General features: G+C 39.5%; 1 protein-coding gene across 4 annotated transcripts in view; it reads left to right on the forward strand.

Annotated features, from left to right (window-relative positions):
• Nucleotides 1–27,886, forward strand: part of HECW2 (HECT, C2 and WW domain containing E3 ubiquitin protein ligase 2) — a 271,624-nt gene that overhangs the window by 169,249 nt on the left and 74,489 nt on the right. For all 4 annotated transcript variants that reach the window (XM_060780832.2, XM_067470757.1, XM_060780840.2 and 1 more), the window contains exons 7-14: nucleotides 555–697; nucleotides 6,135–6,235; nucleotides 9,114–10,472; nucleotides 11,058–11,153; nucleotides 11,612–11,762; nucleotides 14,255–14,358; nucleotides 17,276–17,400; nucleotides 20,064–20,249. In XM_060780832.2, coding sequence (XP_060636815.2) covers nucleotides 555–697; nucleotides 6,135–6,235; nucleotides 9,114–10,472; nucleotides 11,058–11,153; nucleotides 11,612–11,762; nucleotides 14,255–14,358; nucleotides 17,276–17,400; nucleotides 20,064–20,249 — 2,265 coding nt within the window. The remainder of the gene's footprint in view (nucleotides 1–554; nucleotides 698–6,134; nucleotides 6,236–9,113; nucleotides 10,473–11,057; nucleotides 11,154–11,611; nucleotides 11,763–14,254; nucleotides 14,359–17,275; nucleotides 17,401–20,063; nucleotides 20,250–27,886) is intronic.

Raw genomic sequence — 27,886 nt, forward strand, 5'->3', positions numbered from 1 at the left:
GGATTATATGAGTCTACACTTCCATATAACCTGGGATAAACAGATAATCTGGGATCAGATCCTGGGATATAGGGCAGTGTAGAAGGGGCCTAAGATTTCCATAACACACAAGTTGTCTTTATAAGAAGTTATGATAAACTTGGATGAGACACCATGTCAACTTGCTTCTTCCATGGCTAGATATAGCAGTCTGCTGGACATTTGTGCTTTTTATCTTCATTGGTCAAATTCTGGGAAGCTTTTCAAGTAAAAAAAGTTTACATTGCCAGAGAACATACCATGGTCATGCTTATTGTAATATGTTTAGTTTTTCTGTTTTGCTTTCTGTAGCAATATTCCACAGATACCCATGCATATCTCCCATGGAGTGTATGTAGAATGTGCAGTGTATGTGGAATGACGAACTGTAACCAAAACACATAGCAACCCACTGTAACCATAAATCTTTAAGTATCTGACTAATTATATATTTAAACTGCTCCCAAGTAAATCAGATATGCTGTATTTGTTGATTACCATTGCTTCTGATAGTAATTGTGTTTTTCTCCTTACAGAAGTATTCTTTTGTAGCACTTCTAACAGATGTCTTAGAAATTGAAATCAAAGATAAATTTGCCAAGAGCCGGCCTATCATCAAGCGCTTTCTTGGGAAGCTCACTATACCAGTCCAGAGGCTGCTGGAAAGGCACGCAATAGGGTAAACAAATACAATTTCATAGTTTATCTTAAATTGGTCAAGGGTGAGAAAGATTACGTTTCCCTAACAAAACTTCACTATTCTGTAATTAGCAATCCTGAAAATTCATTTGTTTTACTGGAAAGTTAAGCCCTTTCCTATTCTTACAGTTTGGTTGAATTTATTTTGTATCAAAGTTCCTTTGTTCCCCTAAATTGTAAGCATTCCCTTCTTCTTTTTCTTCCTAATGCTATATATCATGGCACAAGTTGGGATTATTTTTTCTTTGCATCGAAATATAAAAAAAACATTGAGTCATAAGACATAGGTTCATACAGTAGTGTGCAAATTTATTTGGAACATGCTTGATCTTGTTTCTAATATAGTTCAGAAATCAAATTATTCTTTAATTAATTAAAATGCATCTAATTTTAGTAAAGACCAAGATAGCACTAATATATTAATTGACTCTCATGCTCATTATAAATTTATGAACTTTTTGCCACTTCTGTTCTTCAGTTTATTAAACTGAATTTTTTTGGTTCTGGCATAGCAAGTATATATCTTACCTGATACTATCTTTTTATATTTACAGTAAGAGACTAATTGATTTTAGAATTAAGAGGCCTGATAGTACAAAGTGTTCTCACGGTGAAGATATGCTAAAAATTATACATGTCACGCTGTGAGATATATACCGTATATTCCGGCATATAAGACGACTGGGCGTATAAGACGACCCCCAACTTTTCCAGTTAAAATATAGAGTTAAGACAACTCCCATGCATAAGACTACACCCGCGTATAAGACGACCCCTGACTTTTGAGAAGATTTTCTTGGGTTAAAAAGTAGTCTTATACGCCAGAATATACACACACACACACACACACACACACACACACACACACACAGAGAGAGAGAGAGAGAGAGAGTAATCAGTGTGTCCATGCTGGCTGTAGGAATTGGGGAATTACAATTCGCAAAAAGAAATTTTTCCAAGTTTGGACTGCTGGAAATAAAGAATGTAAACATTAAGGAGGAAGCACACCATATCATTTATCTGAGGCCTTGCAACACAGAACATGAAATATAATCTCTGCAACATTTATGAAAAGCATTTTCATAAATAGTGCCAGGAGCCACATACAAGATGATACTGGTGACAGGGCAAATCCTAAAATGCACTGGAGGTTTTGGTAGATCAATGGTTCTCAACCTATGAGTCCCCAGGTGTTTTGACCTTCAACTCCCAGAAATCCTAACAACTGGCAAACTGGCTGGGATTTCTGGGAGTTGTAGGCCAAAACACCTGGGAACCCACAGGTTGAGAACCACTGCAGTAGATAGTCCAGAAGCTCCAAAACACTGCTTCTTCAACCATGGATCTTGAGTCCAAATGGGGTCCCCTTAGCTCAACATTGGGATCATGAAAAAAAAAAAGGTTTGGCACCTAGTGTCTTCTTTAGACATATACATGAACTTGTTAGCAACATGATGCAGTGTTTACAGCAGACTCTGCAGAAAATACTTCAGCTATACTTCATAAAAAGGAAAATCAGCCTGTTTAGCAAGCCTTGCAAATGCTGATTTATTATCAGTAAATGTTTGATTTTTATACCTATTTTGTATACCTACATACCTAGGCTCACGCAAAAATTTCTTGCAAGTAGAAAACTTTGGCTTGGCCTGTACAACTTGATACTTGTAAAGAGCCAATATATATTTGAAAACTTATGCAGACCACTCTTCTTTCCGTTCTCTCTTACTGACCAGGAAGACAGGCATGGGAAGGGCCGACCAGCGAAGGAGCTGTATGCTGTGCAGGCCTGACTTAGGCAGTACCTCATAAATGTGCTTCTCTTACGACCTCATCAGATGGGGCTTACTTTGGTGTCATACACTGTTTTAGCTATAGTTTCCCCACGGAGCCCACCAGCTCCCATCCCACAGTGCAGACGAACTTCCCGCAGGGCTCCATAGGAAAACTATAGTGGAACCGATGTTTGTCACTGGCAACATGGGAGGGATCCATTATTGCACCAGAAACAATGAGGGATATCCACATGGTTGATGTTTCCCCTAGTGAGATTGGCATGCTGGTAATCTGGGTGATGCGGGATGTGGGTGACGGGTTCCCCACGCCCTTCAGCAGGCACTTCCAGATTCACCACAATCAGTGACAATTCCAGTGGCCTTTATGATAAGGTCCTCAGGAAGGTAGTTTATTGCTGGATCATGTATATTGCCTGTGCTATTTTTGCTTTAGTTGTTCAGAAGAGCAATCCCCTTTGGGAGAGATCAGCATGACGTGTGTATATCATAGGTGCAGTTTCAGCAGACTAGACGCACATTTTCCATCTGGGAAGACACAGTATAGTTGTTTCTTAAGTTGACTCTCAGTGTGTTATAAGCAATATTCTGGACTGTGTTCAGGAGGCTGAGTACACAAGTGTTGTTTGACCGTTTGTGTGAGAGGAGCTTCCATTCAGACATGGGCAGGAAACATTCTGAGTGTTTGGGACAAATAGTTCCTTGGTCCACATCTGTTGAAATCCAAAAGCGTTCTGTCTTTTTGATTTCATCTGGCTGCTAGTCCTTCTTTTTGCGATACTTCATTTCACACATTGAACCAGAGCATTCTTAATACACTTGATACTCAAAAACAACAGGCACCCAATAGTATAAAAACAATGCTTCTCCTCAGTTGTGTGAAATTTCTAGTTTGTTGCAGTGTCGGCATGCTGTCACATGGCTATCAAGACTCAACACAGCTTGTAAACAAATGGCCTCCTTTTTCACAGATTTCCCCACCACAATAACACGTTGCATAAATGGAGAAAGACACATTCAGTTTGAAAACAATTGTCAGCTTTTTCCAAGGTGGTATTGATGCAGGTAAGCAAAATACATTGCAGATTTGACAAGGTAGGCCAGGCTAATTTTGGCTCTGCTTGGCTCACAAAAATAGAATCCCATTGGGCTGATTAGCTTAAAACATTCAATCTTATTCCCAGTGTTCCCTAAAAATACTGATTTTTTTTTTTGTTCACAAGGCAATCATATTCAAATTTTGAGTACTGCGTTTGCTTTTGCTCCAGTAAAAAAAAAAAAACACCCTAAAATTCAAGAGTTGTGATATCCCAATTGACCAGTTGTTTTGAATGAATTTGCACACTGCTGGATGTTAGAGTATTATCATCGTCATTATAAGCAAGTTTGGGGATATTGTTTAATTGATCACATGCTTTTTAAGAACTAAAATTATAATCTCGCTCTGTTATACTGTTGGTATCACCAAACAAATGGCTCAGAAATTGTTCTGAATAATTTTTCTTCGTGTAACCCTTTCAATACTCTCAATTTTTGATTAAGAATACCTGGCCAGATTTCTTCTTTAGGCTGGTATATTCTTTGATGGAAAGGAATCCTTAGATATCCATTCAAGATGTTTTCCTCAGGTATTCAAGCAGAGCTGGATTACAGTCTGTGGCTGCCATCTGGAGGTCACTTTAATTTCTTCCATGTCGCATTCATTGATAGGGATTCAAAGAACAGATGCAGGCTGTCTCCGATTTACAAACATTCGATTTACAAATGACTCATAGTTACAAAAGGGGGGGGGAAGGAGGAGATACATCAGGAAGTGAGAGAAATCTACCCCTTGGAAATCCACTCCTCAACATGCTATCATGGGGATAAGGTGTCTCCAATCAAGCTTTGTCACCAATCCTTGTTTCAACAACAAGCTACATTTTTCAAAATCCAATTCTCACAGGGACAGAAAGTGAAGTGAAATCCTCTGAACAGGGGCACAGGCAGTGAAACAAACTCCTTACTAACTCAGGCGATCCCTTGTTGTCCGAGTAGGATTGTCTTCCAAGATCGGTGTGCTGGCGGTGGGTCCGTAGGTGACTGTGGAGCCCTATTCTTGACCTGCATCTTCTACCACAGTGAGGGCATTGGTTTCCAGGTGGAAGGCGATCTCGGTCGGGGTTGGCTTGATGTGCCTTCCTCTTCGCACATTTCTTTCTTTCGCCCTTCATTCGTGCCTCTTCAAATTCTACAGAACTCCTGGTCACAGCTGACCTCCAGTTGGAGCGCTCAAGGGCCAGGGCTTCCCAGTTCTCAGTGTCTATGCCAGAGTTTTTAAGGTTGGCTTTGAGCCCATCTTTAAATCTCTTTTCCTGTCCACCAACATTCCGTTTTCCATTCTTGAGTTTGGAAATAGGGCAACTGCTTTGGGAGACGGTGGTCGGGCATCCAGACAACATGACCAGTCCAGCGGAGTTGATGGCGGAGGACCATCACTTCAATGCACGTGGTCTTTGGTTCTTCCAGCACGCTGACATTTGTCTGCCTGTCTTCCCAAGAGATTTGCAGGGTTTTTCGAAGGCAACGCTGATGGAATCGTTCCAGGAGTTGCATGTGATGTCTCTAGACTGTCCATGTCTCGTATAGCAGGGTTGGGAGGACAATAGCTTTATAAACAAGCACCTTGGTATCCCTGCGGATGTCCCAGTCCTCAAACACTCACTGTTTCATTGGGAAAAATGCTGCACTTGCAGAGCTCAGGTGGCATTGTATTTCAGTGTCAATGTTGACTTTTGTGGAGAGGTGGCTGCTATATATATATATAGAGAGAGAGAATGTAACTCCATATGTGTGTGTGAGAAAGTGTGTATAAAAGCTATCTCTCTATCTATCTATCTATCTGTCAAGTTCCACTTTTCAAATGTACCTGTTCCAGCTTACATAAAATTCAATTTAAGAACAAACCTCCAGAACCTATATGGAACTTCCTGTATATTGTTCTTGTGGGAAAGAATTAATAATTTTGCAGTATTGCTGCCAGAAAGCCGATAGGATAAAATCTGAGAGATCCTCATGATCCCAAAAATGCTCTTAAAGGCTAAATATCTGGAATGCCATCTTGAAGCCTGAATAAAACAAAATATTTTATATGTTTTTTTCTGCCAATAAAAATAATTGGTGTTGCTGTCTGTTGTACAATCTATAATAACTACACTGACCAAATTGTTAAATTCCAAAATAAAATAGTGTGGTGTTCAGCTCAGGTATATAAAGACATTTGTCAGAGCCACAAGAGGGCAGAATATTTTCACAAAGCAAGATTTTGCAATTTTGAAATATACCCCCCCCAACCTATTTCCTCCTTTAATAGTAATAGACGGAAGAGGAAAGGTGATAGATTTGTTTATCATGATGTGTGTCCTATGTCCTGTGACTGGTAGTTTTTCAGTTTGTTATCTTCTCTCCTGCAAACAACTTTTGTACTCTGTTGCAGCAATCAAAGTCAGCAAAAGGCCGGTGGGAATAATTTTGGTGGTCTGTGAAACTCTTTTGTGAAATCTTTCCCCAGCTTTCAGCTAAAGATTAATACATTTTAAGAGTTTAGAAAACAGATGGGTTCACTCCTATATTTTTCTCTTTTTTCAGAGACCAAATTCTCAGCTATAACCTTGGTAGAAGACTTCCAGCTGACCATGTAAGTGGTTGCCTGCAGTTCAAAGTCGAGATTACGTGTTCCATCCACGAAGGTGAGTTGTTTTCATATTTAGATTACATCTACTTTACAGAACCTGGGGTCATGTTTGATTTATAGTTGACCTTAACTGCTTTGTTTTCACAAAACCGCATTGTTTTAAATTAGATTGTTAACTGCCTTGAGTCCCATATTTGAAAAAATTGGGAAATAATTAAGCAAATAAATCAGTGCATGAAGCAACAGCAACAATACATAAGAGATATTCATTAGAATCCTTATAAACAAAAAAGAAGAAGAAAAACTAGAAGTAAAAGGGATATTGCTTAAAAAATCCAAACTGTAACCCTGCTTTGAGTAGATCAGCATCCCAGCTCACAACGAAATAGAAGTACAACTCTGTGAAAAAAGTAGATATGTTTTATGTCTCCCAAGACTGTACAGAAAAAAGATGAAAGCCTACATCTTTCCATGTTGCCTTTCCATGTATTCTTTCCCTCTGAGCTCCCAACTGATATGCCATTAGTGTAAATCAGAAGGTGTCAAACTAATTTTCATCAAGGGCCACATCAGCTTCATGGTTGCCTTCAAATGGCCATTGAAGCCATGGACAGAGAATCCATGGACACAGAGGGCCAACTTTAATTTTCATACATAGTGGCTAATGTTCTTTAGGGTTTACCCAGTTTGGGTCCTCAGATGTCATTGAATGACAACTCCCACCACTTTTTATCATCTGCCATGGGGACTGGGATTCCTGTTACTGGGGGTAATGGGAATTGCAGCCCAACAGTACTTGTGGCTGTCTTTGAGGTTGGGGCAAGGTTAGATGACATATTAAAGTCAGACATCATATCCACAAGTCCTGTATCCAAAGTCAAACTCCACTCCTGACTCAACAGAACAACCTGCAGCCTCCCAGATGTCCCTATATCACAACTCCCATCACCTCTAAGCATGATGTCTAAGAATGAGGGATACAAGAGTTGTAGTCCAGCATCTGGAGGAGGGCAACATAAAATGACATAGTGGGCTGGATTTGATCCACAAGCCTTGAGCTTGACACGTGTGGTTTCAATAATAATTACACTATGTAACACAATTTTTATTCCTGGGTTATAAATGTCGTTTACTAATTGGTTCTATCATAAAAACATGGGAAACATATATTAAACTGCAAAAACTTTGTTTTTGTGGTTGATCCTTTACCATGTGGGGATATGAGAGAAGCCTCCCACAAGGATGGTAAAACATCAAACATCCAGGTGTCCCCTGGGTAACGTCCTTGCAGAAGACCAATTCTCTCACACCAGAAGCAACTTGCAGTTTCTCAAGTTGCTCCTAACACACACAAAACTTGTCAAGGAAACTTTTTCTTTTTGTGATCCTACTTTGACCTTTCTTTATTTGTTTAACAATGGCTGTTTTCTCATATGTATTCATTTGTATCACACTGTTATCTAGCATATTCTGATTTATATTGAGCAACTCCTTCATGCTGCCTGTGTTCCCGTGATAGATTACACTAGCCAATACACATTTTGGTGCCTCAAATGTTAGACCTGTTTCTGGGTATATTTGTCCTGCTCATTCCAAAAATTGTATCAGTTTCCCCCCATCATCTCTAGTTTTTGAGATTTGGAACATATGCCGTATACCAATCTATCTGCTCTCCCATAGAAAACAATGATAACTAGATCGAAGAAATTCGAGTTGATGTGATCTATCCAATACAATTTTATTGAATCAGCAACCCAAAAAACCTCAGAAACAGGCCTAAAAACCAAGATGGCGAGATTTTTGTGTGTGTTGGGTTGTGTAATGCTTCCAAATCTATTTTCTAACTGCCAAATCTAAACAGAATGAAACTTAAAACTAGTGTTGTTGGAGGGTGTGCTCAATCTCTCTCTCATTACTCCATTAAATATTAAATATGCCAATTAATAAAAACAAATGTGCCATTCTTGGTGGGAAATGGTATGTGTTCTAAAACAGTTCTCACTTTCCTTTCAATCCTTGGTACATAATATCTTTGTAAGTTGATATTGATACTTACTTCTCTTTCATAGGTTACTGCACTACAGCATGTGCCCAGAGTTTGTGGCTCTCCTGCATTTCACAGGCATTGTTTTTGTTTTACGTTGTGAAAGTTCAACCTCATGTCCCCATTGCTACATCACTATTCAATCTCCTGTAAAAAGGGGTGTGTGTTCCTTGATCATGATACATGTGCTAGAAAGAGCTGACAGCTTGGAGAAACTTAGTTAGTGGGTGAATTTCATAATTGTAAATGTGGATTTTTAATAGTTTTTAAAAAGGAGACTCAATGGACCAATTTGTTCTATGGGTTGATCCCCCCCTCCAATTTTAATTATATTTCCTCTTCCTTCTCAACTGATAGAGCAAATATTTCAAGACCTGCATAATTAGGATTCATTATAAATCTTTAAACATAAAGGTAAAGGTTTCCCTTGACATTATGTCTAGTCGTGTCCGACTGTGGGGGTTGGTGCTCACCTCCATTTCTAAGCCGAAGAGCCAACATTGTCTGTAGACACCTCCAAGGTCATGTGGCCAGCATGACTGCATGGAGTGCCATTACCTTCTCGCAGAAGTGGTACCTATTTATCTACTCACATTTGCATGTTGGAAGAAGCTGGGCTTAAAAGCAGGAACTCACCCCGCTCCCTGGATTCGAACCACCAATTTTTTAGTCAGCAAGTTTATCAGCTCAGTGGGTTAACCTGCTTAGCCACCATAAATCATAAATCTTTATGATAGGTTAAAAAGAGCTATAAAATCATCGGGCAAATGAGATAGTCCTGAAGTTCTGTATGTTTTGTTGAACCAAAGCTTTTGAAATTTCCCCCTTAGTAAAGTGTTTCTTCAAATCTCTGAATGTTGTGCAATAATTTCTTTTCCTCTTTCTCTAGATGCTTCACCAGAAACTGTGGGAACCATTCTTGGAGTGAACTCTGTAAATGGGGACTTGGGTAGCCCATCTGATGACGAAGATATGCCTGCAGGACATCAAGATTCACCTCCGGTTTGTTCAAATGGCCCAATCTCTGAGGAATCATCTGGAGAAGCCATCCAGCGGCATTCTTTGAGGACTAGTGCAACTCTAGAAACAGATCCAGAGGATTTGAACTCTGTGGCTTCAGGATCATTGGCCCCCAGAGGTCGCCAGGACTCCTTGAATGACTACCTAGATGCAATAGATCAAAGCAATCATTCTAGATCTGGGACTTCCGCTTGCAATGAACGTGCTATTGGTGCATCCCCAAAATTAAGAAGTAGCTTCCCTACTGACACGAGACTTAATGCTATGCTTCATATTGACTCTGATGAGGAGGAGCATGAATACCACCAGGCTCTAGGATTCCAGCCATCACTCGATGACGATGGTGGTGGTTTAGTGATGTTAAATGGTGCCACCAGGACTGTGGAAGAAAATTTCTTAGATTGTTCATCAAGCCAGATGCCAAACCAGGGCCCTGATGAAAATGATCCAGCACCAGAAATAGGAGAGTCCTCACAACCTTCAGAATGTCAGCAGGAGATCCTGGAAGGACCTCTAGAATTGGATCTGGGAAGAGAAGAAGCTGGAACCCCTCAGGTGTCTCAGGACAGTGAGCCAGTAGATCTGGCTCCCACAGAAACATCTGCATCTCAGGAAGCCGAGCTGCCAAATGCTCTTCTAGATGCTGAAACATCTGAGTCTGCTCCTGAAGATAGAAGCAGAATGACAGAAGCCGAATCTGTGGATCAGGGATCAGAACCTTCTCAGATTTCATCAGAAACTGAACCGAGTGACCCTGCTCGTACAGAAAGCGTTAGTGAATCAAGTACCAGGCCGGAAGGAGAGAGTGATGCGGAAGGGGCTGATGGCTCCTGCCATGAAAGCACAGCTACCCGACTCTCATCTGTTGATACTCGATGTTCTTCCTTCGAAAGTGCACGGTTCCCTGAAATGCCAGCCTTTTCTTCTCAGGAGGAGGAAGAAGGAGCCTGTACAGCAGAGGCCACTGGCAGTGAGCCTCCCTCAGAGACTCAGGAGGTGATATGCACCCAGGCATCTTTGCCTGCAGTCAACATACCAACTGCTTCAGAGGATGGGCAGTTGCTTGAGGCAGGTGGGCTGCAGGATGGCGATGAAGCTGAAGAAATCTGGCAGCGGAGGCAAAGTTTGCAGGCTGCAGCTGCACATAACCGGTCTCAGGAGGAAGAGGCTAGTGGGTCCCAGGAGGCTTGTGAGGGAGCTGCTTCCGAGGTGGATGGAGCCACTGGAGGTAACAACTGCAAAAAATTAAACCAATTAAAACCTATTCATAGCTATGGTCATGTTAGTGAGAAGCTGTCATGCTTGCAAGGTGGTTTTTGAAGAGAGTAATATTAGGAGACATAGCTGTGGAGGTGCAACTGAATGATACATATATACTTCACGATGCAGGATCTTGGTCAGTGGCTTAGATAACAGCCGTTGACAAAGCTCTTAGCTGAAGTGATGGTTTGCTTTCACATATGTGCACATAGCCATTTCTGGTAGATACATATTCTCTAAGAGCCTTGAACAAGGAGACATCTCCCTCTTCCTCTCTGTGGTCAGTTAAGTATTGCTTCCATCCTTCTTGTGCCTCTGCCTCTTTGTGCAGATCTCTGTTCTCAGGTAGTCCTGAAGAAGAAGGACCTGGAGTTTGGGACAGAGGTTCCCTTCCCTTCCCCATTAATTAATACATCACAATGAGGGGGAAGAAAACAGCACTAAAATGTCCCATAGAGCTCTGTCCCTATGAGTTTCACTTTCCTTGGGAAGATTTCAAGCTATTACTTGTTTTAATGTTAAAAGTATCTTAATGGACTCTTTTGTTTTTTAGGTGCTCAAGCCAATGGTCATCAGCCTCTGAGAACACTTCCGTCGGTTCGTCAGGATGTTAGTCGCTATCAGAGAGTGGATGAGGCTCTGCCACCAAGTGAGGAACTTTTATTTATTCATTTGAAAGATGGAAAATGAATACCTCACACAAGGGAGTAGAAAGCAACCCCTTAGTATTGTGGGGAAACATTGCTTTAAACCAGAGATTCTCAAAAGCTTTCAGCCGCAGAGCCCTTTTTGAAGCAAAAGTTTCTTGTGGAGCTCCAAGAAATGTTTATATATTATATAATATAAGAATAATAACAGAAACCCCCGGGGATGCGGGGAGGCAGGGGAAGTCTTTTGGGGCAAGGGAGTTGGGAGATGGGGAGGTGCAGGAAAGAAGAGGAAGTGTTTGGAGTGGAGGAGGGGGCGGAAAGAGGAGGAGGAAGAGGGAACTGCGGAGCCCCTCAGCATGCTTTGTGGAGCCCCAAGAGTTCTACGGAGCACACTTTGAGAACCGCTGCCCTAAACTATCCAGTCCCTTATGCTTTCCAATGTTCCTTCATACCTTAGATTGGGAAGCCCGTATTGATAGTCACGGGAGGATATTCTACGTGGATCATGTCAACAGAACAACAACGTGGCAGCGACCTACAGCTCCTCCAGCCCAACAAATTCTTCAGCGTTCCAACTCCATACAACAAATGGAGCAACTGAATCGCCGGTGAGAATTATTTAGATTGTTATTGTTAAAGCTGTAGTACGAAAGAAGCACTGCGTGTGCTGGTACGGCTGTACCAGGAGCTCCAAACTCCCTTTCGTTCTTTGAGTGTTTGCATGTGCTTGTTCTGGCCATGCATTTTGCAGTTGGATGGTTCCTGCTAGGCTGCAGTCATGGGCTAACCACCTGTCTATCATCTTTAGTTTTAGTTCCACCCTTTTTTCCAGGTTCAGGAGGGAAAAGGAACCATTTTAGTTCAGTCTTACAGTTGGAAGCTCAGCTACAGGATGTGAAAGTTTTCTACCTGTAGAGAAGCTTCGTTTCTTACAAAGTCTGGGGGATAACAGTCCCAAAAGCTCTGGCTGGGGAATTTATAGCCTCAGAGATTTAAGAACAATCTCTAAAGAAAGGCTTTTAAGAGAAACAGCTTTACAGCACAACCCTTGTTGGGGTTAGAGAAACGGACCTACAACTTTCATGGGAAAAATCCTAAGGACTCCAGCTGGAAATTCTTCAGAGCCTTGACTGGTAGGTCTACTTGGGTACCCAAGAAGCACTTTGGAGCCAGGAGTAGAGCCCACACCAGCAAAACCTAGAAAGCAGATTGCTCACGGAGGGGTTAAAAAGGGTTTTCCTCGTAAAGGAAAGAAATAGTTCTCCAAACAAGTTGCCTGTCCATTGTCGACAAGTTAAGAAGCATTTGTTTGATTTGTTGAAGATCTAAGATTGTTTGTTGAAGACCTAAGCAATAATAAAGAACTTTGTTAAACTTTTAAGCCTCTAAAGACTTTGTATAGGAAAACGCATAGGGCCTCTCATCCGAGGTGCCCCGGCTTCCCGCTGGGCACAAAGAGCATGTCCTGTTCAAAAGCCAATTACTATAGGTCCAGCGCGCGACAGCACACTGTGAAATATTCTCCTCACTTTTTTTGCCTGGCAGCAGTCAAGTTTCATTATAGCAAAGCATGCAACTTCTTTGCATTAGTCTAATGTAGAAATGTTGAGCTGCCTTGAATAACAACAACAACAATTTCCAACATAGCTAAGGCTTGGCATTAGCTCAAAAACATGGCCTTGAGAGACATTTTTAGTTCTTTGAATCAACGGAGGAAAATGTGACATAGTTTTGACTTACTGTTGATACAAACCAAGGCATAAAGGGAAGTTTTCATAAACATTTTTTGTGACCACTGAAATGGAGCCTCTATTTTCAGCCATGATGGAAGAGGCATGGTTACATCATTACGTGGAAAAATGTTAACAGGATATTCCAGAATTATTGTAAAGCTTTTGCATTTATGTGCTTTATATACAGAACTGGGTCTAAATAAAAAAGTGTATGCACAACGCAGCTATATTTGGCTTTAATGATGGTGTTGTATAAGTCTTGTTGAGTCTGGCATGCCATCCTATTCAGTACATAATCCCTGATTTCCTAATTTCATGACAAAAAGGAAGTGTTGTTAAGTCTGTTTTTACTTCATGTTTCCAAGGCAAAAAGGAGGTGATAGCAGACAGGGAACTATAGTGGTGGAAAGATGTCAAAAGGTATAACAGAATAGACAGCAGTGTAATATTTGGAATGGTGGTATGTCACAGTCCTTATTTTTCATATTTTAAAACTGCAGCTTTTAGAATGAAATAAAATGTTTCCAAATCTGTAGAAGAACTAGTAGAGTCATTTACTGGTTATGTTATTAAACCACTCATTACCTTTCTAAATTTATAATTATTAGTTTTTGTGCGTTAAAGCTGATTATCCTTTTGAATTCTCTTTATGGAAACAAGTCATCAGAACAGATGACAGAAAGCACAAAATGATCTCTGAGGTCTCAGGAAACTAATCTTCATAATATTTTTATATGTATTTTTGTTTTCTTCTTAGCTTTTTTTTTGTCGTGTCAGGAGCTCCTGTTGTGAGAGAATTGGCCATCTGCAAGGATGTTGCCCAGGGGACGCCCGGATGATTTGATGTTTTTATCATCCTTGTGGGAGGCTTCTCTCATGTCCCCTCATGAGGAGCTGGAGCTGTTAGAGGGAGCTCATCCGCCTCTCCCCAGATTTGAACCTGCGACCTGTCGGTCTTCAGTTCTGCAGGCACAGGGCTTTAACCCACTGCGCCACTGGGGGCTCCGATATATTCTTCTTAACTGAAAAAGTCTTATAAAGATCTGTGATAGTGTCTAATTCATGCTTACATTTGAAAAAGCATGATACAAAAGGAGAATGAATTTTGAGAGAAGAGGAAACGAAGAAACTTGAGCATTAATTGGTTCTTAAGTACATTTTTTTAAATTAGCATCTAGAACAGAAGCAGTTCAATGAGAGGAAATAAATGTAACTAGTATGCAATTACCCTGCTTCTCTTTTCTTCTGCTCTTCAACAACCAATTAACATTTTCCTATAGTCACATCAATATTTTGGGTGTGCTAGCAGAAAAACCTGCAATATATTTAATGTATGCTGTATGTAATGCCAAATTTTGGAATTTCAGGTATCAAAGTATCCGCCGAACAATGACAAATGACAGACCAGAGGAGCACCCAAATCCTATAGATGGAGCTGGAGATGATCCCGACTTCCACCACCCGAGTGCAGGCAAGAGCTTCCTTTATGGCCTAATTGCACATAGTACTTTCCCTCAGATTCCTTCAGATTCAGAGTAACTCTCATTTTAATCAAGAAAACACAAAATACAACATGCAAACAGACATTTGAGACTACATCTATGCCGCTAGTTTTAACTACAGATGGTCTGTGTTTTAAACTGTGTTTTTATTTTATTTTATTGTGTTGATAGTGGTTATTTTTATAATTTTTATGTGATATTGTTTTTATACTCATGTGCTGTTTATGTTATATACTACATTTGTAGTGTCTTGTAAGCTGCCCTGAGTCCCTTTTGGGAGATGGTGGTGGGATATAAATAATAATAATAATAATAATAATAATAATAATAATAATTAATAGCTGTACCCGCCATGCATTGCTGTGGCCAGCCCTCCCTCTTTCTCTCCCTCTTTCTTTCTCTCCTTTCATCCCTCTTTTTCTTTCCCTTCTTCTTTCTTCCTTCTCTACCTGTGTCTTTCCTCGCTTCCTTTGCTCTTTGGTTCCATCCTTCCTTCCTTCCCTCCCTCCCACTTTTTCTCTTTCTTCCTTCTCTCCTTCCTTCCCTCTCTTTCCTTCCTTTTTTCATTTTTTTATTTCCTTCTCTCCTTCCTTCTCTACCTTTCTTTCTTTCCTTCTCTCCCTCTTTCTCTTCCTTCGTGCTCTCCTTCCTTCTTTCACTTTTTTCTTTCCTTCTCTCCTTCACTCCTTTTTCCCTCTTTCTCTCCCTCCTTCTCTCCTTCCTTTCTTGCCCCCTTCTGTGTATATGTTTTGTGTGTACATATGTGTGTATATATTCCTGTATATATTTGCGTATATATGTGTTTGTGTATATATGTGGTTTTGCACATGCTTTGTAATGCATTTTTTTTTGTTTTTTGACTTTTTAAGTCTCTTCCACTGTGTTTTTCAGTGTTTTTAGGAGTTATAATCACTCATTGGCCTGAGAGGAATCTTGTGTCTAAATTTGGTGTCAATTTGCCCAGTGGTTTTTGAGTTATGTTAATCCCACAAACGAACATTACATTTTTATTTATATAGATTATATACTACAACTAAACAATTCTAAAAAAAAACTATAAACTTACCTCTCCCTGTCTAATATTTATTATCCCTTATTAATCTACTCCTTTACCCAATAATGTACAATGAAATATCATCTTAAGAGCATCCCAATATAAGAGTTTTGAGTTAAGAGCTGCTGCTTGGCCCAGGTTTTGCTTTGACATAAGAACAGCTTTTTGAGTTGAGAGCTAGTTCTGGAGGGAGTGCTAGCATAAAGGTTCAGGTGTAGGTTATCTTTTTGAAACCTATAGTCAGAGTAGGGTCTTATAAGTATCTTTTATAATGGTGTTAAATTTTAATTTATATCCTAACCTAATGTCAACACTGTACTGATGTGGCTGGATGATTGTAAAGCGGGGTTCTATACTGGTCGCAGACTGTAAAGAAAATATTTGAATACTGTTTAGACCAATGGTTCTTCATTTCTACCCTGTATTGAATCAGTGGCAAAAACAGGCATCTGGCCATTTTTAAATTATTTACCCTTTCTTTTCCTTTAGGTCCTGCCACATTCTTTATTTTTCTGCTATCTAGAATACCCCTTTTCCTCATTTTTAAATTAATGGTTTTCCATCCAGTTGCCCAAGGGGTGATAATTCAATGTATTCAATTATCTTTTATATGTTAAAAGCAGATCTGCTGCATACTGAAAACATATAAGTATTTCAGTCTTCCTTCTCATTATTAATCAGCTTGCATTCATTACACTATGTAAAACAAATTTTGTTCCTGGGTTATAAATGCCATTTCCTAATTGGTTCTATCATAAAAACATGGGGAAAGTTGGTTAAACTGCAAAAACTTTGTTTTAGTGCAGTGGTTCTCAACCTTCCTAACACCCCGATCCCTTTATATAGTTCCTCATGTTGTGATGACCCCCCCAACCCTAAAATTATTTTCGTTGCTACTTCATAACTGGAATTTTGCTACTGTTATGAATCATCATGTAAATATCTGATAGGCAGGATACATTTTCATTCTCTGGACCTTGGGAGTTGTAGTTGCTGAGATTTATAGTTCTCCTACAATCAAAGAACATTCTGAACTCCATCAGAGATGAAATTGACCCAAACTTGGCACACAGAATGCCCATGACCAGCAAAACACAATGAAAGGGTTAGGTGAGCATTGGCGTTGAGTTTGGGAGTTGTAGTTCACCTATCTCCAGAAAGCACTGTGGACTCAAACAATGATAGATCTGGACTAAACTTGGCACGAATACTCAATATGCCCAAATGTGAACACTGTTGGGAGTTTGGGGAAAATAGACCTTGACATTTGGGATTTATAGTTCACCTACAATCAGAGAGCATTCTGAACCCCACCAACAATAGAATTGGGCCAGACTTCCCACACAGAACTCCCATGACCAGCAGAAAATACTGTGATGGTCTTTGGTGACCCCTCCAACACCCCATCGCGACCCCCCCAGGGGTCCCGACCCCCAGGTTGAGAAACACTGTTTTAGTGGGAGATCCTGCAGCACATTTTGCTATAGTTTTCCAAGAGTCTAAAGCAACATAGTTTGTGGCAGCCACAAAAACGAAGTTTATGGAGTATAGCAACTACTTTCTACTACTTTCAAAGTCAGGACTGGACAATTAAACAGGAATAGCACTTTCAAACCAGGAACCAGATTTTTTTCCCCAAATTTTGTTACATAGTGTTATTCATCTGAACTATAACTGGCACGCTCTGTTCACTCTGATAACAGCTTGAAGTTTCAGTGCATATCGGTCAGTACTAATGAAGGGCAAAAGTCTACAGCCCATGTAAAGAACATATGTGCTTTAAGTCTCTGGAACTGAAATTGTTACACTAATTGGTGATGATTTCCTTGCAGATTTCCGAAGGGAGAACGTGCTGCCTCATTCTACCTCCAGGTCCAGGCTCACCTTACTGCTACAGTCTCCCCCCGTGAAATTCCTCATCAGCCCAGAGTTCTTCACAGTGCTGCATTCTAACCCTGTGAGTACCACACACATGTCACGGTGCAAACACATGTCTCTCTCTCTGGGAAAGCAGGACTGACTGTCTGAAATACTAAACATTTTGCTCTGAGACTACATCTGCAAGGCCCTGGCACAAATACAGCCTTGAAAATGGATTACCCTATTCCAACAAAGCAATGGCATTGAAATCTCATTCTATTTCTATTAACTTTTCTGTCTTTTCTTCCATGTTTTATATTTCTTATTAATTTTCTGTCATTTCACTCAGTGACTGTCTTAGTTCCTTGATTTTTTTCTTATGAATTCCTGCTTCAACCCCTGATTTATGTCAACTTCCAATTTGACTGGTTTTGATATTTTCGGCACTTTCTGTGACATTTCTGAACATTTGGAGGGAAGCTCAATTGATTCTTCACTCAGTCAATTTGGTGTTGAATATAGTATCACTCATTTTAAAAACAGAGATATGAAAAAATAGCTATAATAATGTCAACGAAGGACCAGGAAAGCACATCTACTGTGCTCCCTGACTTTACTTCTACGACAGATATATAAACCCCACTTGTCTAGTTTCCAACAGACCCCTCAACCTCTGAGGATGCCTGCCATAGATATGGGCAAAACGTCAGGAGAGAATGCTTCTGGTACATGGCCATACTGTCCAGAAAACTCACAGCAAACTAGATGTAATACTTTTTTTGCCACCAGATGGCAATCCTATATCATAACTCTACATGAAGCTTCTGATACGATGTGTCTACACCAGTGGTTCTCAACCTGTGGGTCCCCAGATGTTTTGTCCTTCAACTCCCAGAAATCCTAACAGCTGGTAAACTTGCTGGGATTTCTGGTAGTTGTAAGCCAAAACACCTGGGGACGCACAGGTTGAGAACCACTGGTCTACACTGTCCATATAATGCAGTTTCAAACTCACAGCTCGCAACAGCCTAAGGTAAACAACCCTCATTCTCAAAATGTTATTTTTGTCTTGTTATCAATACCCCCTTCTTTTCATATTTTATTAAAAAGGCAAAGTTTCAAATGTCAACATAAGGTTATTTTTTGTTATTACTTGTTATTTTTGTTATTTGTTATTCTTATAATCCACATGGTTTAGAAAGTGGGATTTGCAAGTCTGAAGCCCATTGGCTGTTGAAAGGAAATAGCTGGGTTTTTCACAACTTGGCAGGCTCTTTCCTAGCCTCCCCCTCCTCATCTCATTCATAATTGGCCATCACTACAATGACAATATTGTTGCCATGGACAAGGATTTCTAATATCTCTGGGCATTTCCTAGGTCTCCTTTTAATCCAGTGAGATGCTCCCTCTAATCAAACGCTTCAGAGATTGTAGATCAGTTGCGAAAAATGCTCCACCCTCTGTTGCGGAGTACTTATAAGTGCCAGCTTTTAATTATTAGTGTGTTTTAACATTTTTAATTAGGTATCTTCAATCCCAACCCCAAAGACATTATGTAAATCAAATCAATAAGACAAACATTCAGAAGGGGTTGCTGCTCTTATTAGAGTGGTGATGGACAAAATGACCACAGACATTAAAAAAAAATAGAAGTGAAAGTTTTGTCACTTCTGCTTTTCTCTTCTTATTTCAACAACTTTGCTACTTTTTTTGCATTTCTCAGCCTGGTATAGATTGTGGCACCTGCTGAGGACAAAGGCCTCCCAAGATTATCCACTTGGAGTGAATAGCAAACTTGGAATATAATAATAATAATAGTAATAATAATAATAATGCTCCTGACCTCACAATCGTGTTAAAAAAAACAAGTATGGATCGTCGATGTTGCGATCTCAGGCAACAGCAGGATTGAAGAGAAACAACTGGAAGAACTGAAATGTTACAAGGATTTAAGGACTCTGGCACAAGCCAGTCAAGGCGGTCCTAGTTGTGATCAGCACACTGGGTGTAGTGCCTAAAGACCTTGGCCTGCACTTAAACACAATTGGTGCGGACAAAATTACCATCTGTCAGCTGCAAAAAGGCCACTCTACTGGGATCTGTACGCATTATTCACCAGTACATCACACAGTCCTAGACACTTGGAAAGTGTCCAACATGTGGTCAAATACAAATATAATAATAATAATAATAATAATAATAATAACAACAACGTTATTTATATTCCGCTCTATCTCCCTCGAGGGACTCAGGGTGAAAAGCCAGCATAGCGATCTTGTTTGCTGTGCACTAATCTTGTTATATTTCAAATAATAACAACAACAACAACAACAACAATTTTATTTTTGTCCCTTCCTCCATCTGTCACAGTGTGCCTAAAACAATGCATAAAATAAACACACAATACAATACAAGGTGAAACCAATAGCGTATAAAACAACAATTTAAGCTCAAAATAGTGCCCAAAAATCTGTGGTGAGGACTGTCATAAAACATGGCCAACTGTAAACAAGAACAAGGGAAGGATAGTGCAAGTAGTAGCTAATGAACTAGGGCATGGGACGAAAGTGCAGTTCTGTGTCATTAATTGCAGACTAGACATTCTCAAAGGCTTGTCCAAACATCCATGTGTTCAGTTCCTTCTGAAAGGAGGACAGTGTGGAATCCTTGTTATTATCTTTCTGAAAACCCATAATATTTCTGAAACAGATATTTTCTGCAAACTTCTTTGGTAAATATTATTTCTTCTCTCTTCTCCAGAGTGCCTACCGCATGTTTACAAATAATACGTGTCTGAAGCACATGATCACCAAAGTCCGACGGGATACCCATCATTTTGAGCGCTACCAGCACAACCGGGATTTAGTGGGCTTCTTGAATATGTTTGCCAACAAACAGCTGGAGTTGCCGAGGGGCTGGGAAATGAAACATGACCATCAGGGCAAGGTAACAAAGGAAAACCTAACCTTATCTGAGTCCAAATACCAATGAAACTGAGAAAGATGCTTGGAAAGGAGCAACTCCACTGACATTTTCCCACTCAACAAAAGAGGATAATTATATTCATTAACTTTTTCAATAAGCCCAGTTTTAGATAGTACAGTATTTTATCAATACTAAATATGGGGGAAGCTTTATGGGGTAAAAAAACAAAATCATTGCAGGTGATCAAACAGAATTGAAGGGAATTGAAAGAGGATGACTTGATAGGCTGTATTTGATCATTACTACTGGGGCAAACATTTTAATAGATAGGATATTCTCCTTTAAACACTAAACTAGATTCCCCTGATTCAGTCGGGCAACATTTGATATCTGACTAAAAAGAGAGAGCAGAATATAGCTGTTGGAGCAGACATGTGTTATAATTTTATTAACAAAAACCAGTGTTTAATTCTACGACAAAGACATGCTGTGATTTAAATCTGTCTGGGACTAAATATCTGTCCAGGGGTTAAATTGGCACGACTCTAAAACTGAATGTTAGATTTTTAAAATTGTGTTAAACTATTAGAAATTTGTATTTTGGACTTTAGAAAGAAAACTACGAACCACCAGCTAATAATTTCCAGTTTTCCTATAGAAATGAAATGTTATCTATCAACACTGTCTCGTATACTGTCTCATTTGAGTTATTTCACAAGACAAGAGGAGCTGAGTTTGGAACAAAAATGTTAGAAGGTTATCCAGTTATCCAAATAGCTCAGTGCTAGCAGTCTACTTAAAGATAATTTATGTCTTCATGCAGATGCTGAGACTTGGATGTCATTACAAGCAAATGCTGATTCTGTTTGTCTTTTATCCTGTATTGAACAGTTGTGTTGTTGAATTGTTTATAGGAGCGTGGAAGGGGATTGCAAAGGGTATCTAATGATTCATTAGTCTGTCAATTTACAACAGTGTTACAACTCTGTGTTATTATTATTTTATCACAAAGGACTATTCAGGGGAGTAAAACATGTAGAGGTGCACTGGGTTTGCATCATGAGGGCATCAGACTCATGTGCTGTGTTTAGATTATCATAAATTGGCATAATACTTTTGCTTCCCCACTTAGACCTGTCTCTTCTACCTTAAGCCTCTTCTACACTGCCATATAAAATTCAGATTATCTACTTTGAATTGGATTATATGGCAGTGTAGACTCTTATAAATTCAAAACAGATAATTTGGATTATCTGATTTGATAATCTGGATTATATGGCACTATAGAAGGAACCTAAGGGTCCTTCCAGACAGGCCCTATATCCCAGGATCTGATCCCAAATTTTCTGCTTTAAACTGGATTATATGAGTCCACACTGCCAGATAATCTGGGATAAACAGGAAACCTGGGATCAGATCCTGGAATATAGGGCCTGCCTGGAAGAGCCCTTCGATGCCTACTGCTAGATGCTATACTTCCCCCCTTTATTAATTAACAATTACCTGAAAACAGGGTTGTTGTACGTTTTTCAGGCTATATGGCCATGTTCCAGAAGCACTATCTTCTGATGTTTCACCTGCATCTATGGCATGCATCCTTAGAGGTTGTGAGGTCTCACAACCTCTGAGGATGCCTGCCATAGATGTAGGCAAAACGCCAGGAGGGAATGCTTCTGGAATATGGCCGTACAGCCTGAAAAACTTATAGCAACCGAGTGATTCCAGCCATGAAAGCCTTAGAGACAATACCTGAAAACCCACAGGCAAGGGTTACTATTTGGAATAAGGATTTGTTACCTAATTCTTTCCTTTGGACTCTAGTTTTTTCCATTGATTTTACCTGTGGCTAAGAGCTGTGCAGCAATCACATGTTTTGTGGCCATCTTCATCCTCCTTCAAGACAAAAACAAAACAGAGGAAGCTCTTGCGCAGAGGTCTTATGAAACATACTTTCCTGTTGCAAGGGTTGTGAACAGCTGGGGTGTATGTAAGGGAACCCATCAATAAGTTCATTTCCTTGGCCACCAGCCAGTGAGGAGTCACACTGGAAGAGTTTACGTATCAGAACTATCAGCACTAGTGTGACTAGACAAGGCGTTCATTGAATGCTGCAATTGATTTTGTAAGTTCAGGGAACTGGCAGGAATTGCTCCACATCTGAGTTGCAAGAGAGAACCAGTGTGGTCTCCCAAACAATGTTCAGATGTGACTCAGGGATATTTAGCTGCAAGACAGGCAGTCACTGGGTGACCCTTGACAAGTGACTTTTCATTTTAAATCAAATAAGATAAATGTGTAGTGCTACATGGGAATACAAAGTGTTATTTACTGTTCACAATACCAGAAAAGATAAAATAGAAAGAACAAAAGAGTTTTCACAAACTAACTGGGACATTGTTGTAAAGGGATAGGAAGTGCACATTTTAAGCACTGAATTGTAACTGAATTGTAACTTTTGGATTGTTGCATACTCCTCTACCGGGACTACAGTAGCACATGTCTTTGGAATGTAGAAGTGGGGTGAGCAGGGAAGCCGCTCTGTTTCAGTTCCTATTTTCTTCTGCCTTTTGTAGTGCAAATATTACCTTGCTAATGGAGTTTTTACCTCCTAACTAGGACTGGGAGGGGGCAGTGGACTTAAATTTTGACAGTAGTACAGTGCTCCCTCATTTATCATGGTGGTTCCGTTCTAAGACTATCCGCGATAAGTGAAAATCCGTGAAATAGGGATGCCATATTAATTTTAATATTTATACATTATTTTATATATTATTTTCTTCCCGTGCTTCCTTACCCGCCTCCCAGCCCATCCCAAGGGCATCTGCCTGCTTCCCTGGCCCTCTGCAGACTTTCCTGTGCCTCAGGGTCCCTGGCCTCCCTGGTCTCCACTGGATGTAAATATTTAATATTTTTATTAATATTTTCAAAAACCCGCTAAAAGCAAACCACGAAGTAGTGAGGGAAGTAGTAAGTTCTATATTGGCTGTTGTTTAGGATGTCATACAAGTACTGCTCCCATGTCCAAACCTTCCCCCCTCTATGTATACAGTCCAACCGATGATCTGTTTAGCCCAGTGGTTCCCAACCTTTGGTCCTCCAGGTGTTTTGGACTTCAGCTCCCATAGTTCCTAACAGCTGGTAAGCTGGCTGGGATTTTTGGGAGTTGAAGTTCAAAACACGTGGAGACCCAAAGGTTAGAAACATCTTTTCCCATGGAGAAATGCAGGCATAACAATGACACATCCTCTTAATGTCACAAACATGTTTCATAGGCAGTATTCTTATATAACCTTCTCATCTTTGTTAAAATTCATTCATCCTTACAGTCAGTTTTTTGTTTTGTTTCTGGTAAAATTATTCAGACTTTTTATGTTTTCAGATTTTCATCATTTCTTTATTTCCAGTGTTCAGACTCTCAGGGCTGTTGCTTATGCATCCCAACTCATGATACTTACATACCAGAAGAAAACCATTGTGGAGAATCCGGACTTAGCTAAAAATAGAAAATGGAAACCCCTTTTCTTATGTAAAGCCTAAGGGAGAGGTGGAAATCCCTTAAAACAGGCCAATGAGAACTCAGCAACAAAACCAGCAGCTTTTTAAAATATGTTTTTCAGGTACAACCTTGGTAGTTTATTTAATTTTTTTGGTATCAAGAGCAATGTGAGAAACTGCAAGTTGCATCTGGTGTGAGAGAATTGGTCGTCTGCAAGAACATTTATTTATTTATTTATTTATTTATTTATTATGGCATTTATATGCCACCCTTCTCACCCCGAAGGGGACTCAGAGCGGCTTACAATATATATTTTCATACAATATATTATATTATTAGCATAGTACAATATCAGTATTATATATTACTACATTGCACTATACCATTATATTATAATATTATTAGTAATATTACATGTAATGTAAATATATAATTATAATATCATATTATTATTACTAATATTATATTGTATTACGTTATAATATTATAAATATTATATGCATATACAATATACTATATTATATTATTAGTAAATACAGTAAATACAATATACTATATTATATTGCCCAGAGGATGCCTGGATATTTTACCATCCTGTGCGAGGCTTCTCTCATGTCCCTGCATGAGAAGCTGGAGCTGACAGATGGGTGCTCACCCCACTCCCTGGATTCAAACTGCCAACCTTTTGGTCAGCAGTCCTGCTGACACAAGGGTTTAACCCATTGTGCCACTGGGGAACAGGTCATGGAGGGCAGGACAGAATGACTTGGTAGGTATCATGTGTGCTACACATAGTCCATCCTTGGGTTCATACTGTATAGAAAGGAGATTCCATCTGAACATTAGGAAGAACTTCCTGAATGTGAAAGCCATTCAGCAGTGGAACTCTTTGCCCCAGAGTGTGGTGGAGACTCCTTCTTTGGAAGCTTTTAAACAGAGACTGGATGGCCATCTGTCAGGGGTGATTTGAATGCAATTTTCCTGCTTCTTGGCAGGGGGTTGGACTGGATGGCCCATGAGGTCTCTTCCAACTCTATGATTCTATGAATCTATGACCACAGATGGAGATTGCAAGGTCTTACCATGTATTACCATATCAATGTTTTACAGAGTCCCTGCTCACTAGTGAGAAGGAAGAGCTGCTTTTGAGTTTACCATTTAGATCTAGAGAAGAATTCAAGGGCACCCGGTATCTGCAAAGTGCCCCTTTTCTGCTTGTTCATTGTCTCAGCAAGTACTGCAAATAGTGTACATATGTGACACATCTGTGCATGCCATCTTCATGGTCTGCTCAAAGAAGAAGTTGTGTTTGAACATTGCCCATCTTGGTAAAACGCAAACCAGAATATCCTGCTTCTTTTCCCAGTTGGCTACACCCTTGCCCTGTGGCCGGTGGAGAATATAAAATTAGGTCTTTAAAAAAATGCTTCAGCTCCCTTTCCAGCTGTGGTGCCATTGTCCAGATTAGCTCAAAGCTTTGAAGCTCCAGTGACTTTCCTTTTCTCTAATGAAGCTTCAAAGCGGCAGTTCTGGGTTTCATTATGTGGCAGACTGCTACCGGCTGGCCTCAAAGCACTTGTGCTTAACAAGATATGATTGCATTCATTTAGTGTAATCCTTAAGCATCTTTCCCATTTGGTTAAGTGTACGGCATAAACGAGTGTTACACGCTTTGCTAAATGGCCGTGTAAAAATATGAATTGTGCATCTCCAATGTTGTTCAGATGGAAACATTTGTTTCCCCGCCAGACAAACCCTCACTGAATTTATCTTTCAAGTTATATGCTTGAGTTAAAGTTCATCTGATTAAAATTGTAGCCTTTTGAAGGCCGGTGCTCTATTCTAAACACACTAGTCTGAATTATATAGAAGAGATATCAAGCAGATTCATAAACCAGTTGAGCAAGACTGCTTGAAGTAAACTGGACTAAACAGTATCTGAATACAATGGCTCTGGTTTAATTGGGTGAATGACACAAATGGCTGGATCTAAACTTAACATAAGCAGGCTTCCCAAAATAACTACTTGAATTCCTAGGATTTTAACTAAAAGATTTACCATATATACTCAGTATAAGCCGAGTATTTCAGCCCTTTTTAGGCTGAAAAAGCACCCCCCCCCTTGGCTTATACTCAAGTCAAAGTTATTTATTATTTTACTCTGTTGTTGTTGTTATTTGAAGCACAACAAGATGAGTCCACAGCAGACACTCTGCTGGCTGTTGTATTGGATCACACATCAGACACTTCCCAAGTGTCTAGGACTGTGTGATGTATCGGCAAATAATGCGTGCAGATCCCAGTAAGGTGGCCTTTTGCAGCTGGCAGATAGTAATTTTGTCAGCGCCGATTGTGTTTAAGTGCATGCCAAGGTCTTTAGACATTGCACCCAGTGTGCCGATCATCACTGAGACCACCTTGACTGGCTTGTGCCAGAGTCCTTGCAGCTCGATCTTTAAATCCTCATATCATATCAGCTTTTCCAGTTTTCAATCCTGCTGTCACCTGGGATTGCAACATCAACAATCCATAATTTGTTTTTTAACACGATCGTGAGGTCAGGAGTATTGTGCTCCAAAACTCTGTCTGTCTGAATTCGGAAGTCCAGATAGCAGATTATTATTATTAATATTATTATTATTATTATTATTATTACATTTATTATTTTACTCTCTTTGTTGTTGTTATTACATTTATTATTTTTCTATATTTATTATTGTTGTTATTACATTTATTATTTTACTTTATTATTTTTATTACATTTATTACTTTACTCTATTTATTACTAGCCATTCCCTGTTATGCGTTGCTGTGGCCCAGTCTGTGTATATGTGCTTTTTGTGTGTATATATTTGTGTATATGTGTATATGTGTGTGTATGCATATATGTATGTGTAGTTTTGTGCATGCATTGTAATGAATTTTTTGTTTTTTGGCTTTTTAAGTCTCTTCTGCTGTGTTTTCCAATGTTTTAATGAGTGATGGTCACTCGTTGGCCTGATACGTGTATTATTACCAAATTTGGTGTCAATTTGTCCAGTGGTTTTTGAGTTATGTTAAACCCACAAACGAACATTACATTTTTATTTAAATACTAGCCATCCCCTGCCACGCATTGCTGTGGCCCAGTCTGTGTATATGTGTTTTTTTTTTGTGTATATGTATATTTGCGCATGCGTTGTAATGTATTTTTTATTTTTTGGCTTTTAAAATCTCTTCTGCTGTGTTTTTCAGTGTTTTTGAGTGATGGCAACTCATTGGCCTGATATATGTATTGTGTCCAAATTTGGTGTCAGTTCGTCCAGTGAGTTATGTTAATCCCACAAATGAACATTACATTTTTATTTATATAGATTATTACATTTAAAATTTTATTCTATTATTATTACATTTATTGTTTTACACTATTATTATTATTATATTTATAATTTTACTCTATATTTTACTACTTAGCTTATACTCAAGTCTATATGGTTCTTGTGATTCTCACATTTCACTTGTTTATTCTCTGCTAGTCTCAAACATGGTGCTTCCGACAACCGAGATCTAATTGAAAAAATCCCCTTGTTATGGCACCTTGTACCTTTTTCTGTTGGTTGTAAGATTATAAGCATTGTGGAGTTTCTGTAATATATCTGGTGTCTGCTCAGTATGCCAGAATAAAATCATGATAAATAGTAGGTTTTAATGTGTCTTGTAGTCCAAATTACCAGGTAAACATAGACAACAAATATATTTAAGTGTGAAAATGAGGCAAGTGTGTCCCTTTTAAAAATGTGTTCTGTGCCAGAGCTGAGTGTCTGAGACTCGTTTTGTAGTTTTTGTAGTACTTTGGAGACCATGCTTCGTTTAACGTTGTGCAAGTTGATTTTGCAAATACCGTGAACTGCTTGCAAGTCTACTCACATGGCCCCAGAATCTAATCTAGGGTGTTCCCCAATTCTCTAGAAAACATTTGTGTGAAATTAGGAACCTATTTTGTTATGAGTCAGATATTTGACTCAGTATTGTCAGTTCTTGCCTAGTTGTTGCTGTCCAGGATGTCAGGGAAGAATCTTTCCTGTCCTTATCTAGAGATCCTTGGTGTTCTTTATATATACACGATATATATATATAGATATATATAAAGGGAGAAGAGGGAAAACAGGAAAGATAAATAACA

Source organism: Anolis sagrei, chromosome 1, assembly GCF_037176765.1.
Source record: "Anolis sagrei isolate rAnoSag1 chromosome 1, rAnoSag1.mat, whole genome shotgun sequence".
In the NCBI taxonomy this organism is placed as follows: domain Eukaryota; kingdom Metazoa; phylum Chordata; class Lepidosauria; order Squamata; family Dactyloidae; genus Anolis; species Anolis sagrei.